Here is a 16056-nt window from a genome sequence, read left to right on the forward strand (position 1 = left end):
TCGACATCCCATAGAAAAGGATTTCAGAACATGAAATGGGCCCTTCAAAAGCAAGATGATGAAGATTCTTTGAAGTGAGGTGGAAAACAAACATCTGCAGAAATCTACTTCACCTCAAAAAATGCTTTTATAGAAGTCAGCAGAAAAGAACACCTGTAACTGAGATTGACATTTGTGTCATCTCCATGGGCTAGAGTTAAGACCAACAAAACAGTGATAAAGGATCACAATGCCAAAAAGTAAACAACCCTGTGTTCCTTAAAAGAGAGGGATAAAACCCCACAAAACAGACTAATACCATTTAAATGTTTTAATAGTGGGGAGTGAAAATCCCTTCTGAGCATGGAAAATAGGGAGTTGTCTGAAAACTAAGCAAGCTGCACAAACTGGACATGAGTCACACTACTGCTAAAGGGAAAGAGCTTCTATGGTCTGCAATATCCGAAGGAAATGTCTTTATAAAGATAAAAAATATATTTTGAACATCTTTATAGTACATATCAGCATGTAAGAATACACACATGGCAGACTTCCCATCTGTTTTGGCAGATGGTAGGGTTTTTTAAAATAAAGGACTGTTGTTGTGCTTGAAGAATGTAACAAAGCAAACAGCAAATCTATCATTTTACCCTTGCCCAAGATGCTCAGTTTGCTCTTTCCTTGTTCATGTCAAACAAATTCAGGGCTCAGTTGTTAATTTCCTCTTTCCTTGTTCATGTCAAACAAAGTCAGGACCCTGGTACGTAGCCCGCTCCTGAGATGTCCTGTTCCAGGAACTCACTCTAAATAGAAAAGATGGAGCAGCAGAACAGGTTATGCAGCGTCTTCACAGGGCAAACCAGGGGCTGGGACACGCAGGGAGCCGAGGGTCAGAGCAGAGTCCCGTATCGCACTTGCCATTCCCGGGTCCCTGTGATGCTCTGGCCGTGCAGGGGGAGCCCCGGGGGTTTCAGCTGGGGAAGGGATGCGGCAGAGAGGGGGATGCGATGGCACCAGGCTGGCTGTGCCGCTCACCCGCTGCTTTTTCCCTGCGCGAGTGCCTGGGGAATGCTGCCCCTGGCCAGGGATGCAGCGGTACATTTATGGCAAGGGGTTAGAGCTGCGGCTGCAGCTGCGATCCCGGCCCAAATCAGGAGAGGGGAGCACCAGGGGGGATCGCTGCGCCTCTGGGCTGTGCCCTGGAGCCCAGCCCCGGCCTTTCCACCGTGCCCCGGACACCCACCCCGCCTGGGCCCGGGGGATGCCCTGACGGCCCCCCCGGCGGGCAGCGCCGGAGCGCTCAAACATTGCCTTTTTCGGGCTTTTTTTCTCTTTCCTCCCTGTGTGCGGTTGTTTTGTTTTGTTTTGGTTTTTTTTTTTTTTCGCTTCCTCTTGTCACTCCTTGCAGGGCCGGAGCGGCGGCAGCGCTCCCGGCATCCCGGGGCCGCTCCGCCCATCCCGGCTCGGCCCGGCCCGGCCGGCGGAGGAGGAGCCGGCGCGGCGGCTCCGGCCGGGCTGAGGCGCGGCCGGGCCCGCGGTGAGCGATGTCCCTGGCGGAGCGGCGGCGGCGGCGGCAGCAGGAGGAGGAAGAGGAGCGGGAAGGGGAAGCAGGGGATGGGGCCGGCGCCGGCGAGGAGGTGGTGCAGATCCGGCTGGGGGACAAGTGCTACCCGGTGTGCAAGAGGAAGCTGATCGAGCAGAGCGACTATTTCCGAGCGCTCTACCGCTCGGGCATGCGGGAGGCAGGGCAGGGCCAGGAGGAGCAGCTGCTGCGCGGGGGGCTGAGCGCCTTGGGGCTGGAGCTGGTGCTGGACTTCATCAACACGTCCTGCCTGGCCAGGCTGGAGCAGGAGGAGGGCGGCGAGGAGGAGCCGCCGCTGCTGGAGGAGCTGGTGGAGGCCGCGTCCTACCTGCAGGTCACGCCCCTGCTGCGGCTGCTGCTGTCGCAGGTGCGGCTGGGCAACTGCTTCGAGCTGCACCGCCTGGCGCAGGTGTACGGCCTGCAGGACCTGCACGACGCCTGCCTGGACTTCATGGCCGCCCACTACCACCAGGTGCTGCGCAGGCCCGACGCCCGCCCGCACCTCCTGCTGCCCCCGGCGCTGCAGCAGCAGCTGCGGGAGCGGCGCATGAGGGGCACGGCCACCCTGGTGCTGCTCGGGGACTTCATGGGCGCCTGCCCGCCGGGGCTGCCCGCCGGCTGTCACCCCGCGGGGGACGCGCCCTGGGCCATGCTCCGCTACGACGAGGAGGCGCAGCGGTGGCTGCCGCTGGCCAACAACCTGCCCGCCGACCTGGTGAGCGTCCGCGGCTACGGCTCGGCCACGCTGGACAATTACCTGTTCATCGTGGGCGGCTACCGCATCACCAGCCAGGAGATCTCGGCCGCGCACTGCTACAACCCGTGCCTGAACGAGTGGAGCCAGCTGGCCTCGATGAACCAGAAGAGGTAACTACCTGTGCTCCCTGGGGTACACGCGTGTCCCTGTCTGGTGTTGAGGTAGATCCTGTTCACTCGCATGGCACTGGCTCAGCCTTAGGGATGCGATGCAGACCTGTCTGTGCTCCGAACCACCAAACAAACCCAATGAGAAAACTCCTTTCCCGCTTTCTTTTCGGTGTGTTGTAACTCCAGATAAGTGTGAAAAACGCCAATCACTTGTTTTTAAAATTTTAAAAGTTTAATAGTAATAAAATGGTTATAAAAATAGTAATACAATTAGAGTAATAATAATTTGGACAAATTGAATTAGGACAATATGAGACAATAAAGACAAAGAGTTACGGATGGCCAGGTACCTTTTTTTGGGCAGCACGAGTCCCAAAAAGGACACCCATTAACAAAGAATTAACCCTTAAAAACAATAACCTGTTGCATATTCATACACTTCATATGTGATGCATAAATTCCATTCAAACACAGGATTCTATCTGGTCATCGTCAGCTTCTTCCTCCGAATCCTAACAGCGCCTTCAAGGAGGGAAGAAGTTCATTTCTTCTGATAAGAGAGCAATAAATTCTTTTTCTCTCAAAGATTTAGGTGTCCTGTGGCTGCTATCTGGTGCAAATACCTCATTCCTTTCTTTTAAAAAATCCCACTAACATAATTCTTATTTTAACTACAAAAGTTACCTTTTAATTACAAGACTACATTTATCATGTTATTAAAATGTTAATACAGCACTACTAATCAATACATCAGAATACATATGGTAAATATCTGCGTAGAGCCATATAATACGCACTTTTCACATAAGTACGTGACAAGTTTTCCTGCTCTTAGCGGGGATGTGCACGCTGTACCAGAGCTGGAGATGGCCAAAACCATTTAGTTACAGCAGTTGTCCATTTCATAAAAATCTGAATGTTTTGTAGGCCTGCACTTCAGGGAAATACCAGGAAAACGTCAGGAAGATGGTGAGAAGTTTCTCACTTGATGGGAATGTTTGGATCTGGGAATCATTCATCGTTTTGACAGTTTTTCTTTTTTACCTTTATCCTTTTGAGCCGTTTACTGCACATTGATGTTTTAGTTTGCATTCAGAAGCACTTGTATAATTTATACTTGAAAGAGTGATAGAGACCTAGCCTTGAGGAGTGCTCAAGAAAGGAGGCCTTCTCCCTGGCCAAGGTTGTGGCTCCTCTACCTTAGGCACACTTAGGAGTTATCAAAACAAAGGCTTTCATTTCACTGAAACAAACTGGCTTTGTTTCCAACATGAACTTCCTCTTTTGTTTCCATTTTAGTAAAAGTATTTTAAATTTTATCTTTTCTCTCTGAAAAAGAAAAAGTAAGGAGGCCAAAATTCACTGTAGAATGGAAATCCTCTTCTCTGTGGAGTGAATAGAAAGAGCATGCACAGAGACCCAAGCTGTTGGCATAAATGCTTTGTATCTGGGTAGTTAAACTGCAGTCTCTATTCCTGGCTCTATTTAGCTTTTGCCACCTAAACCCCCTCAAAACAGGGATTAGACCTAAAATTAAGTCTTTCCTATTTCATCCTTTCCCCCCCCACTTCTTGTATTGTGAGATTTTTTCTAAAATAATCACCTCCCTAATCAGTCATCACAACTGATCAGAAACCATTTTTCTCAGGGTTTCTGACTGCTTGGAACGGCGCTGGGAAAAGTTTCATCTGTAAAAGGAATGTTTGGCTTTTAAGCACTACAAACACCTTTTCTTACAGAACTTTAATCTTAGAGGCTGAGCCTGTAGCAGAGTTCCCTGAGGTACTTGGGGAACAGAGATGTTTTAGCTAGCTTCATTCGACAGCAGGACCCATGTGAACGGGGTTGGGAGCACTTGGGCTCACTGGAAAATCAGGGTGGGGTCAGCCCACGCAGTGTCTCCGATGGAAATTAACTTGATCACAGAAGTGCCACATCGATCAAATCACGAGGTTCTGTTCCTGTGATGTCTATAGCAAGAGAGCTGTTACTATGTATGTTGACTCTGCAAGGTGGGTTTTTAAAAAATAACCTTTTCAAGGCCCTTTTTGCACCTTACAGTTTGTGTATTCAAACTCTAGATCAGCCTTTTTTCCTCCACACTTTCCCTTTTTTTGTTTTTGCTAGGATGTATAATCATTATACTTGAAATAAACAAACATACTGTTTTCAATGGCATTGCCCCATCAACTTAATTTTCAAACCCATCAAAGTTGACAGCAAGGTGTTCCTTAGACTAGAATTTCACACTGGCCATTTACTGCAGAAAGACAGCAGGCAAATGGATATTTTTGGAATAATCTTTATTCCTAAATTCCATGGTAGTTATTGCAGGCCAAAAAGTCCCCAGAATTACACCTGCAAAGTTAGCAGTGAGGATGTTTTTCCCTGAGTAACTGGGGGAACTTTTTTTCATGGAAACTCGGCTGACCCCTTCACAAAACACATTTCTGATTTTACCAACTTCACAGAGTCTCAGCTCTGCAGTTTAATTATTACTTTTTCTATCTGACATAACATGTTGGCTCCCTGATGACCTGCTTGGTGCTCCTGAAGGAAGGATGGCCTGTGCCCTAGGAGCCAGGAGCAGCACCATTTTTAACATGAGAGGTTTGCATGCTGCATGACCAGTGCTGATGCCTGTCTGCCACACATCTGTGCTGCAATTAGAGCTGCAGTTTGCTTGGCATTGTATTTTTAGTTTGTTATGATGTAGTAAAATAAGCAGGATGGTTGCCCAGCCTTCTGCTTAGGAATTACAGCCATGTGACTGTCTGGCAAATGAATTTATGTCAGCTGATACAATTACATCCCATGGATGAAATTCGACATACCTTCAGGGAGGGCTCTAGTTTCCATTGAAGTTGGTTTGACTTCAGACCACAGAGGATCTGGATTTGTCCTGCATGAGTGACTGCATGTGTTGGCCTCGAAGGAAGGCTGAGGAGTTATGGATATAATTTTGCTGCTCTACTCTTCATAAAAGAGCTTTCTATCCTAAACAAACCTTTCAAGTTCTATGGTGTTTCTATCATGAATTATTTCCATTGTTGTAATCTCCTCATGCTTAGATGAAAAACTCCTAATTTACTTCTAAGTAGAAGACAAAAGCCACCTGAATGTTTAGCAGCCATTCTGGTTTGGGTCTTCACTGTTGACTTTCTTTTTAGGTGTACAGTTATTATTACTTTAGTTTCAAACTTTTTCACAATAGGCAAGTCCTGTATAATGTTCTTGTGATGCCCCCAGGAGCTTCAGAGAGTGTTATTCCCAATTTATGCATACCCAAGGGAGCTAAAATAATGTGCTCAGGCTCACCAAGGAAGCCTGTGGCTGAGCATGGAATTTCTCATCGTCTGAGTGCTAAATCCAGTGCTGATCACAAATAGTCCACAGCAGATCAGGTTTTCTAGACCTTTTCATTCCAGGCATGTTTCTGTACTTGGAATTCTCAAGAGAGAGAATGACCTGAACTTTTTAATAGAAGTAGCTCCATGTTAGTGTTGCCCAAGATCACTTGTGGTCTTTGGAGTCAAGAAGGTAACAAAGTGTTTCAGTAATGTCCTTGAATACCTTTCCAAACACTTTCTTTTTTTTTTTTTAAGTGAACACTGTCTGGTGAAATTTATTATTTAAAAATAACATACTCATAGGATTTCTACTGCATGTGCCAGTTATAGGTGTATATTCCCCTTCTGTTTTCCTTCAGAACCTTCCCACTCATGGCAGGTAAATCTTCCAGGCCTGGAAGACCCATGTAAGCCCAGGCTGGAATTATGCACATGGAGCATGATTTTTGTAAGCAATCTGTACCTGAACTGCTGCCACTCTGAGGACTCTTACAGGAATGTAGGAGATGATGCTTCTGGGGAATGCTGCTTGTTCAGGAGACCTTCTCCTTCCTCATTTTTACTGTTTTTTGTTTTTTTTTTTTAATTCACTCAAAATTCTTCCGTGCTGGAAGAAAACAGACTTGAAAATTTTTTTAAGTTAGAACCATCCATACCTTACCACAAATGTATCACATGCTTCTAAAGCTAAATGTTTGATGCAGTGTACTCTGTAAATTCACATAAGAAATATTAAAAAAAGGGAAAAAAAGGAACTCATTGGAAATATGTAAAATGCTTTGGAATTTCTCTGTAACTCTGCTTTCATGGTTCCTTGTCTCTGTTGTAAGTGCTTTAAGTCTAGAATAAAGAGGTCATCTGATTTTTGAGAAATTTTAAGGTTAAATTTGACAGGAAGAAACAATGCTGGTTACTCCAGGGCTCATGTTCTGCAGCAAGACCTAGGCTACCTTGCAAATAAATACATATTTAACTTGCTCCTGAAATCCTCCAGCAGTGTAGATTCCAGCCTACACTGGAACCTTCCTCCCAGGCCTCTTGTTCCCATGTTTAGCCACCCCTCTGATCAGAAGGTCCTCCCAGTAACTGGGCTAACTCTTTTTTGTGGTACACTAAGTGAGATTGTCAGTGAGCAAAAACTGAGTGTGTCCTTCATAGCTGCTGCCCCACGGGCTCCTGCAGACACACCTAGCACAGTGCAGAGCCATGGGGGGTTTGGGAAGCTGTGGAATGTTGTCCTGCATGCAGAAAGCCTCTCTGCTCCAGCTCCTTGGTGTGCATTGTTCTATTTTCCTTCCTTTGTGCACGCAGCGCTTTGCACTTTGTTGAGCGAAGAACGAATTTTGAGTGATGGTGAAACCCCACAACTCCCTCTCACTGCTGTTCCTGGGCTCCTCTTCAGGGCAGCAGAAGACAGCTTGTACCTTGGCTTGTCCCAGCAAGAAGGGGCCCTCTAGGCCTGGTTTTTGGGAAGTACCTCTTGATCCCTCAGGTTTAGACAAGTTGCAGGTGTGAGTGGAGCTCTGTCATGGTGGAATTTCACCGATTCGGCCCCGCTGTTTCCAGGCTGTAGTCCATGGAACAGTTGTTGGTTGTGGAGAGCTGGCTGCCTGCTCAGTGTTTGCTTTCCTTGTTTCCAGCTGCTCCAACACATTGAAAGAGACTAAAAATGCACTAAATATTTCCTAATGTGCACTCTCCATAAAGACACCTGTTGTTACTGGCATGGGAAGGTGAATGGCAGGAGTTTTTCATAACATTGAGCCATTGTCCAAACTTTCATATGAAGTGTGCTGATGGATACTTGCAGCTACTTTTGAGTAAAATGAACCTTATTGTTCATGAATTCCACAAATCTGAGATACCTCTACTGAATGTCATCCATTTTAATGAGTGCTTGGAAGTGGTTAAATGACTGACACAAAGGTTTTGGCCTCCTTTTAGAAGATTTAAAGCTGAAAGTTGTGCTGTTTGTGTTTCAATAGATAATTTTCCCAGTGGTTTTGCCCCTTTGTTAATTTGTGGAAATTTTTTCTCTGTCCTAACTTTTGCAATAAGTATATTGCTTTCAAAATCATAATGTTTTGCAAGTAGTTATCCTTATTTCATACCTGCTTTTGATTGCCATGTTATTATGGATTCTCTGAAATGGAAAGCATAATTGCTATTGAGGGAATATGAACAGACTGACCTAATCGTAGATGTCAGGGGAAAAAATAAGAATAAAAAGCATCTAATTCCTTCAAAGGAGCATTTTAGTTTCCAAAGCTGTATCAGGCTGACAAGAACAAAGTGATTCCATCTGGAAACAAATCGTTTTTCCAAATAGATTTAATAAAATAAGTTGCAGGGCAGTCTGCATCGAGGCAGGGTTGATTTTATCCAGACAAAACCCTGCAAAAGTACTTAGCAGTAAGTTTTGAATGTTGGATTCCTGCAGGGTGGTACTCCCTTTGCTGCCCAGCAGGCCAGTGCAGGTCTGAAACACCGTTTCAGTTTTACAGACATAACACAGTTCCCTGTTTGGCTTTGTGCTGAGCTGGTGCACTCCAGGGACTGCCACACATCCAGTTAATTGGGATAGCAATGGTAAAATCTCAATTGGCTCAACAGAAGAGAAGGAACAACCTTTCTAGGCAGTGAGACTGTTCCTGGGGAGAGGAAAAGTTCATCCTTTGTTAGACCAGCTGCCCTAGCTGGAAGGAAGAGCAGCATACAAGAGTTCTGTCTTCACATCCTCCAGGTTCTTCCTCCAGATCTGCACCTCTAACACCCATGGACCATTTGTTTCTGTCTGTGTTACCTTCAGGGTGTGAGATAGGAGACTTCTCATGCTTCCGAATTAGGAAGTTGCCCTGTGGCATGTGTGACTTTTGAGAGCATAGTGGAACAGACTAAGAAATAAATGACCCATTTGGAGGGCATTGCTCATGGGGTGCAATGTCATTTTTGTGCAGCTCTGGGTGGAACATAATTTACAGCTAGATATTGCTTCAGAGGATGTATTTAGTAGTTTAATGCTGAATAGGCTACAGAGGATTCTCTCTCCTTTCTTTTGCTGAACAGGATTCAGTGTGTTCCACTATAAATTGCTTTTTTATTAGGGTTATTAAAGAGATTCCATAATATGGCTAAAACAAGTATGCATTCATAGTCATCCATCAAGCCTTGTTCGAAATTTCTGCAATTTTAACTGAAATTATATCTTTCTCTGTCCATGTAATTCACTTTTCTCTACCAGTGGCACATTGTTAAAAGCCTGATAAAAATGGCCTGCCTGCTGAGCACATTGGTTAACTGAGTATCTAGAGCTGTACTGGCACAGACTGAAATACGAAATAAAATATTCCTCAGTCTCAGCAGCATCATCAGTACCATTCAAACTTGTCACTGGTTACTGTCCTGAGTAATTGCAGTGTAGTTACAGCACTTTGGCCTGGCACAGGAGAGTTCAGAGGCTGCAGATACCTCAAGCAGTGGTGCAAGCTGTGAATGAGTGTGTCAGAGCCTGGGTAGGAAAAACTTTCCTCTGTATTTCTGCACATGGATGCACCTCATTTCAGTGCTGCAATCTGTGCTTTCAGGTCCAACTTCAAGCTCCTGGCTGTCAGTGGAAAGCTCTATGCCATCGGTGGCCAGTCCCTTTCCAATGTGGAGTGCTACAACCCGGAGAATGACTGGTGGAATTTTGTGGCATCTATGCCAAACCCTCTTGCAGAATTCTCAGCTTGTGAATGCAAGGGCAAGATCTACGTTATTGGAGGATACACTGCACGAGGTAACAAGTTTGCTGTTACTTCTTGTTGTTTTTTACCTGGTTGTTTCCAAGGCCCAGATAATTTTCTGCTGTTCTTCATGGAAGCTTTTGAACTCGTGTAGAAGGCTGCGTAATGCTGATTAAAACACATAGAAATAAATTGCTGGTAGAAAATTGTTGATGAAATAAACAAAACAAAACAATAGCTCTGTCAGTAAAGAATCAGGTGGGTTTTTCTTTTCAGAGCCTGTGTGGACCTGGGGCTCTGTTACTTGATGGGTACTTCAGCACCCAGCTTAGCCACTACACCTTTTCTTAGATTTTGATCACACAGTAGATAGAAGTCTCAACAGATGTACTTTGCTTGCTTTTTAAATACCTGGTTTAGACTGTCAGAAGGAAAAATTCATAGAAAAGATCTTCCTGCCCTAGTATTTCTCATGTATTAGTAGATGTCATGGTCTTTTCACTACAGGACTTCAGTGTTTCACAGGCAAATACAAGTTATACCTTAATAATGGAAATGAACGATCAAAAGCAGAAGCAAGACCCAACACTTTCAGCTTACTTAATTTCTATACTGAATTTTCTGTGGTCACTGTACAGAAGGGAGGATTTGAAGTTTCATTCTCTTCTGACAATTACTTTTCTTTTATCTAGTGGGCAGATAAGTTCAGTTAAAAAAAAAGCTTCCATTTGTTCATTCCTTAAGTACATAGTGCCATGTTTTGGGAGGAAGACATTTTCTCAGAGCTTTGGAAGTTAATTTTTTAAACATGTCAAATGTTCAGTATTTACCAAGATTTTGTAAGTTTGAATTTGGCCTTTGCCCACTTTAGTTGACCACAGCAGTTTTAAGGCTTTCTTTCCAAGCAGAGAAGGAAATTAGAAGACAGATCAGCTTTTACAGACAGTACTGCAATCAAAACTTAACTGATGTTAGAACAAGCTCCTGGTGTCTGAGCAGATTGGAGCCTCTGAATCATTTTAAAATTTATAAAAGACACACTGCCACCCCTTAAGGTCCTTCTGGTAATGAAAACTCTCAAGCACATTTTGTCCATGCCATTCTGACCCAGAGCCTGGTGGTTTCTGTGAGGAAAATGTGCCTGTGTCTATATGGAGAGCTGTGTTGTGCTGTGCTGCACTGCAGTCCCAGTCCTCTGGTCACCCCAGGATCTGCTGGGGCCTCTGTGCTCCCTCATGTCCAGCGCTGGGACTCTGAGATGTCTGGCATGAAACACTTGTTGTGCTGAGATGTCACATCCAAAGGGAAACATCCTGTGAGACAAGAGAATGAGGAGAAGGGGTTGAAACAGGTTAATGGGAAGTCTTGTCTCTAAAAACCAGGGTTAGGGGTTTGGCATTTTTGTCTAGAGAGAGAGGAAGAAGAGGTGAGGTGAAAAAGCTCTAATTTGGTTAAGAGTGCTACACAATTAGGGGAGGAGCAGCTTTTCTCCTACACCCTCTGCACTCTGCAAGTTCCTTTTCTGATACTTGTGCTTTCATCAGGCTGCCTAATCCTGGTGTCATGAAGAGGAAGATCAGCACATTGCTGATGCAGATCCCATTCCTTTAAAACTCCAGAACAAGGCATGTGCAGTCAGGATTGCTACCCTGTGTCAGCCTCCTGACTCAGTACTTGTTGCCTGTAGGTTCAGCTGATGGAGAGTTGTGAGTTACCTCTGGCCTCCTCCACTCTCCAGGGGATTGCTGCTCCCTTCCAAACCCCAGTCCTTTCCCAAGTCTTTTCCTAAAAGCCTTTTTCAATGGAAATTGAGCAGTAAAACTATAGGAAGTTTTGAGCAGTAGATAACTAGCACATTTAGGCTTCTTTATAAATCCAGGATCACTGTGGACAACAACCACCTGTGCTTGCTATAAATAATTTCCTGAAGAAGGGTCTAGAATCAGTTTTTCTGTGACATCTTGGTAGCAGACTTAGACACCAGAATTGCCACAGTTACACTGGTGATTTTCCTTCTGAAGTATGCCAATGTCAGAAAGTGTTAAGACCTAAAGATATGAGAGACACTAAGGTTTATATGCTGGTTTGCTACCTTTACTATGTAAAACACATGCAGCAATTAATTTTTTTTTTATTATGTTATTTTTAGTAACTTTTGGTGTTTCTGTATATACCTCAGTTTTGGTAGATTTTGTGGGCTGATTTTAAATTTGTGTAGAGCTTTCTCCTGAGACTGCACTTTCCAAGAAATGGCAGGATCTGGAATTTCCCACTATAAATTATAATGACACTTCTTGAATAGAGTCCTTCTCTTGAGTCTGCAGCTGTCACTTCTGAACCTAGATCCTAATAGAAATTCCATGTCAGGCACTGGAGTGTTCATATTTTGTGTTGTGGGTTTTGTTTTAGGGTTTTTTATTGTTTCAGTGGATATAAAAGACCCAGGCTGTGGACTGAGCATGTGAGGGCCATGTTGCAATGGACTTCTATTTCATACACCTCCTCGCAAATAGCACATTTTCCAGGGGAAGTTTACTGCTATAGATAGTCATAAAACTTAATTGGGACTTCTCCTCCCCTTAATGAGTCAGAGAATGATAGGTTGTTTGTAGACAAAGGTCATCTATATGTAGAGCTGTAGTTTCACAGAGCACTGCCATGAAAATAATCAGGGTGCAAATGCTGGATGGAGCAGCACCTCCCTGATCATGCCACTGATGCACATCATTCACGACAGTCCAGTTATATTTCTGGCTATTTATACCTGTGCCCTCACAGAACCTGTCAGTGTGTCCCTGTCTGCTCTTCCCCCTGGGAGCTCATCTGGAAGTAACCATGCAGGACAGACTGGTACCATGGAGGAGATTTAATAAAAGACCTGTCTAGAGTCTGCAAACCTGTTCCTGCTTGTCACTTGAGGTTGGATTTGAGCTCAGGTCTCCAGAGACTGGAGAGAGACTGAATTTATTGAGTGGTGTGCATTCTGTGATAATACAATGAAGCCTTGGGCACAGCCAGGGTCTTCACTGCACCATAAATCAGGGTGGCATTGTGATGTTTTGTGGAATAACCCTATTGCAAACACATGCACACACTGAGTTCTGAATTATGGAGATGATTTCCTGGTTCTTAGATAATTTTGACAATGCGTGTTTCTCTCTTTACAAGGTGCCCTTATGTCATCCAGACCACTTGCTGAAATGTAACCAGCTTTACAAATTTTATTCCATAAAACTTTGGAACTGAAATGCGAAGTAATGAAACATTAAAAGTAATAAAACATGAAAAGGTAACTGAAACATGGACTGAAATGCGAAGTATCAGAGTTAAGCTTGGATGATAAATCATCACTTGGCAGCCATTAATGAAGTGTACTCTCTTCATGATGGTTTGATTCATCTGTGACCACTTCTGGAGATGAGAATATCGCTCCATTTCCCTCTTTATAAAAAAATACTTATATATCAATCAGAGACAAAATTAAGAGCATAAGCTGAAAGGTAGGGATTAGATTCTGCTAAAATCTGTGGGCCCAGACAATTTACAGCATGTAATGTGCCAGAAGTAGCATCATTTTTTTCCTTTGTGCCAGGGAACAGAACGTTCAAAGTTTCTTGTCAAGGGCAAAGAGCTGCAGTTGTCAGTGATCGCCATTTCTCCCCTGGCTTGCCCTGCAAGCGTGTGAGCAATCTGCAGGAAAGGCTGGGAAAGGAAAGAAAAACGCTCCCCCACGAGTGCCTTGTGACAGAATTATTGATTTGTGAATGTCTCCTCTCTGTTTCAGGCAGGAACATGAGCATCCTGCAGTACTGTCCCACTTCTGATTCCTGGACCAACTTGGAGCTGTGCGACGTGCACGTGCGCAAGCAGCAGATGCTGTCTGTGGAGGAGACCATCTACCTGGTGGGGGGCTGCATCCTGGACCTGGGACCCAGCCACAGATCCAGCCCCAGCGAGGACGTGCTGACCGTGCAGTCCTACAACATCGCCACCAAAGAGTGGCTCTACCTCAATGAGAACTCATCGAAATCCGGCCTTAACTTGACCTGCACGCTCCACAACGATGGAGTCTATATCTTGAGTAGGAATATTACTCTGTCCTCCAGCTTGGAGCAGCGGCTCTTCCTGAAGTACAACATCTTCACGGACACTTGGGAGACCCTGGGGCGCTTCCCAGCCTTTGGACAGAACATTCTGATCTGTTCTATGTATTTGCCTGATGGGCGAAAAGTGTAACAGCACGAGGGTTTTCTTTTCAGTTCATTAGTGGTTCTTTGATGAAATATTGCTGCCTCTGAATAATTCCATTTTCAGAATGTCATCTGGTTGCATAATGCAGGCATAAAATACTGATTCTGTTCTCTAAAAAGGTTTCACAATTCAGTACGAAGAGAAATGCTTCCAGAAACAGTTTGAAGATGGGGATTTGAAAATTTTACTAGTTTGGATTAAAATTTCACCAGGTATTGTTTGCAATTTAAACATAGAATTATTGTGTTGGCAACTGATACAGGAGTTCCAAAGGCAAAAATGATCAGTCTGGTTTTATTCTTCGTCTTAGTAGACAGTGTAGAACAAAACATACACCTTTTAAAAGTGGAAACAATTCAATAAAGTAAATAATTAGTATAATCAAAATCACAACAGGATTTATTTATTTCAAAATACAGTTTTTTCCTTAAGCAATGCGCAAATGCGCACTGTTTCAGATTGTTTATACTATCTCATTTTTATCTCTTCCATGGCAGCAAGTGAAATTGTCAAAGGTGCCAGCAATTGGGATCCTATCAAGAACTTTCTCTGAATTATTTGTAGTGCAATGCTTTGCCAGAGACTGGTAGGAGTTACCTAGAGACTACAGTCACTGATTGGAGAGTAGATGCTCCTTTAATGGAAGTTGGCAGCATTTCTTGCTACTATTAAGACAGAGGTAAAAAGGCTCTTTATTCAAAGGGTGGAGTTTCCTAATTGTCATAAAGGTTTGAGTCTTAGTTACCTTGTTGTGTTCTGTGGTACTTAAAACTGACTTTTAAAGATCAAATTGCAGTGGCAGCAAGCTGTGTGTCGTGAAGACGTCCCTGAGCACGTGCAGGGGTGATCCTGCTCCAGGCACATCCTGATTGGTAACACTCCTGTGGGACATGCATGGAAAGCTTGGCTCTCATAAATGACTCCCTGAACACGTCCCCCTGAGTGGGAACATGTGAGTGTTGGCTCTTTCTTGTGTCACCAGGGAAGGCTGCCTCAGGTTTGCCACCCAATGTTGTACTTGTGTAAAGGGCACTGTAAGGTGGTCACTGTGAGCTCTCCTCTGTGGGGATCCTGCAGTGGATACTGCAGGAGCTTCTCCCAGTTCCTGCCTCTTGCCTGACAGAATTGCAGCCACAATTGGCCCCTTTTCTCCTTGTAGCTCACAAGTGCAAAAGGTCTGCTTGGGGAGCCTGCCCAGCTCTGGAGAGTGTGTCCTCACAACAAGGAGAGGAGAAGCTCTCATGGTGGGTCACCATGAGAAGAGCCAGGTTAGACATGTGCTAAACACATTGCAGGGATGCTGGTTCTGTGCCAGCTGTTCATCCATATGGGATTTAAAGCACCTCAACACATTCCTAATGTGTTGACATGTAATTTTTGTTTCTTCATTAGAATTCAGGAATCTGAATCTTTTGAAAACAGGGGTCTGTTTTACAGAGGATGGGGCAGCAATGGTTCCCTCAGGGTCCCTGTAACTCCTTGCTTTTCTACAGTTTTGAATGAAATCTGTTCTTGCTAAAGGGTTATCAGTCTTAAAGTGCCTTGCCAATCACTGCTCACACATTAATCTTGGTGCTTCCAATCACCTGTAGCAACCCAAACAGAAAATCCCAGTAAACTTCTCCAGAATGAGGGCATTTGTTTTTGAATGCTTTCAGGTTGAAACCAACCACAACAAAAGGTATTTTGGATGTCTGAGATTTATCTTTTTGGGTGGAACTTTTGCAGTCTGGTGGAGAATGTCCTGCCTCAGCCCAAACTGGTGCCTGCCACTCAGCTCTGTATGACTTCAATTAGCTAAGTCCACGTTGATGTGTTTTTATTTCCTTTGAAGGCATTGTGTAACTGCTGTGTTTTGACAGCAGTATCAGACCACACAATTACTCTTCTGCAATGAAGCAATTAGGTGATTTTCATAAGATGCTTTTTCCAGAAGTGTTTCAGAATAAATATAAGCAGGGTGCCATTGCCTGGTGATAAATTATCTCGGTCACGTTATGCTACTTGCTTTCCTAAATTTTCAGTTCCAGATTCAGTACTCTACAGTCAACTTTGACCAGTGTTGGTGGAGGGAATCACATCCAAGTCACAATATTCTCTTTCCTAGCAAATTAACCAAGAAACCCTGTCACTCCTGGGTTTGCAGTGGGGTGTATCAAATCAAGACCTTTCAAACCCATTCATTTCTTAGTGCAGTCATAATTCCAAAAACTATGACATCATCTTCTTGGTGTGATTGCTCTTTTTCAGAAGAGGCCTTTCCACACTGGGTTTGTCTTGGTTTCAACTTCCAGCAATCAAG

The 16056-nt window shown here is 44.3% G+C and overlaps 1 protein-coding gene across 1 annotated transcript; it reads left to right on the forward strand.

Moving 5' to 3' along the window:
• Positions 1-1523: 1523 nt before the first annotated feature.
• On the forward strand, positions 1524-14705 carry KLHL42 (kelch like family member 42). Its single transcript, XM_066550534.1, has 3 exons — positions 1524-2428; positions 9363-9556; positions 13288-14705. Exons 1-3 carry the CDS (start codon positions 1524-1526, stop codon positions 13737-13739), a joined length of 1551 nt encoding a protein of 516 aa, XP_066406631.1. The 3' UTR covers positions 13740-14705.
• Positions 14706-16056: the final 1351 nt, after the last annotated feature.

This window comes from Molothrus aeneus, chromosome 5 (assembly GCF_037042795.1).
Source record: "Molothrus aeneus isolate 106 chromosome 5, BPBGC_Maene_1.0, whole genome shotgun sequence".
NCBI classification, from domain to species: Eukaryota; Metazoa; Chordata; class Aves; order Passeriformes; family Icteridae; genus Molothrus; species Molothrus aeneus.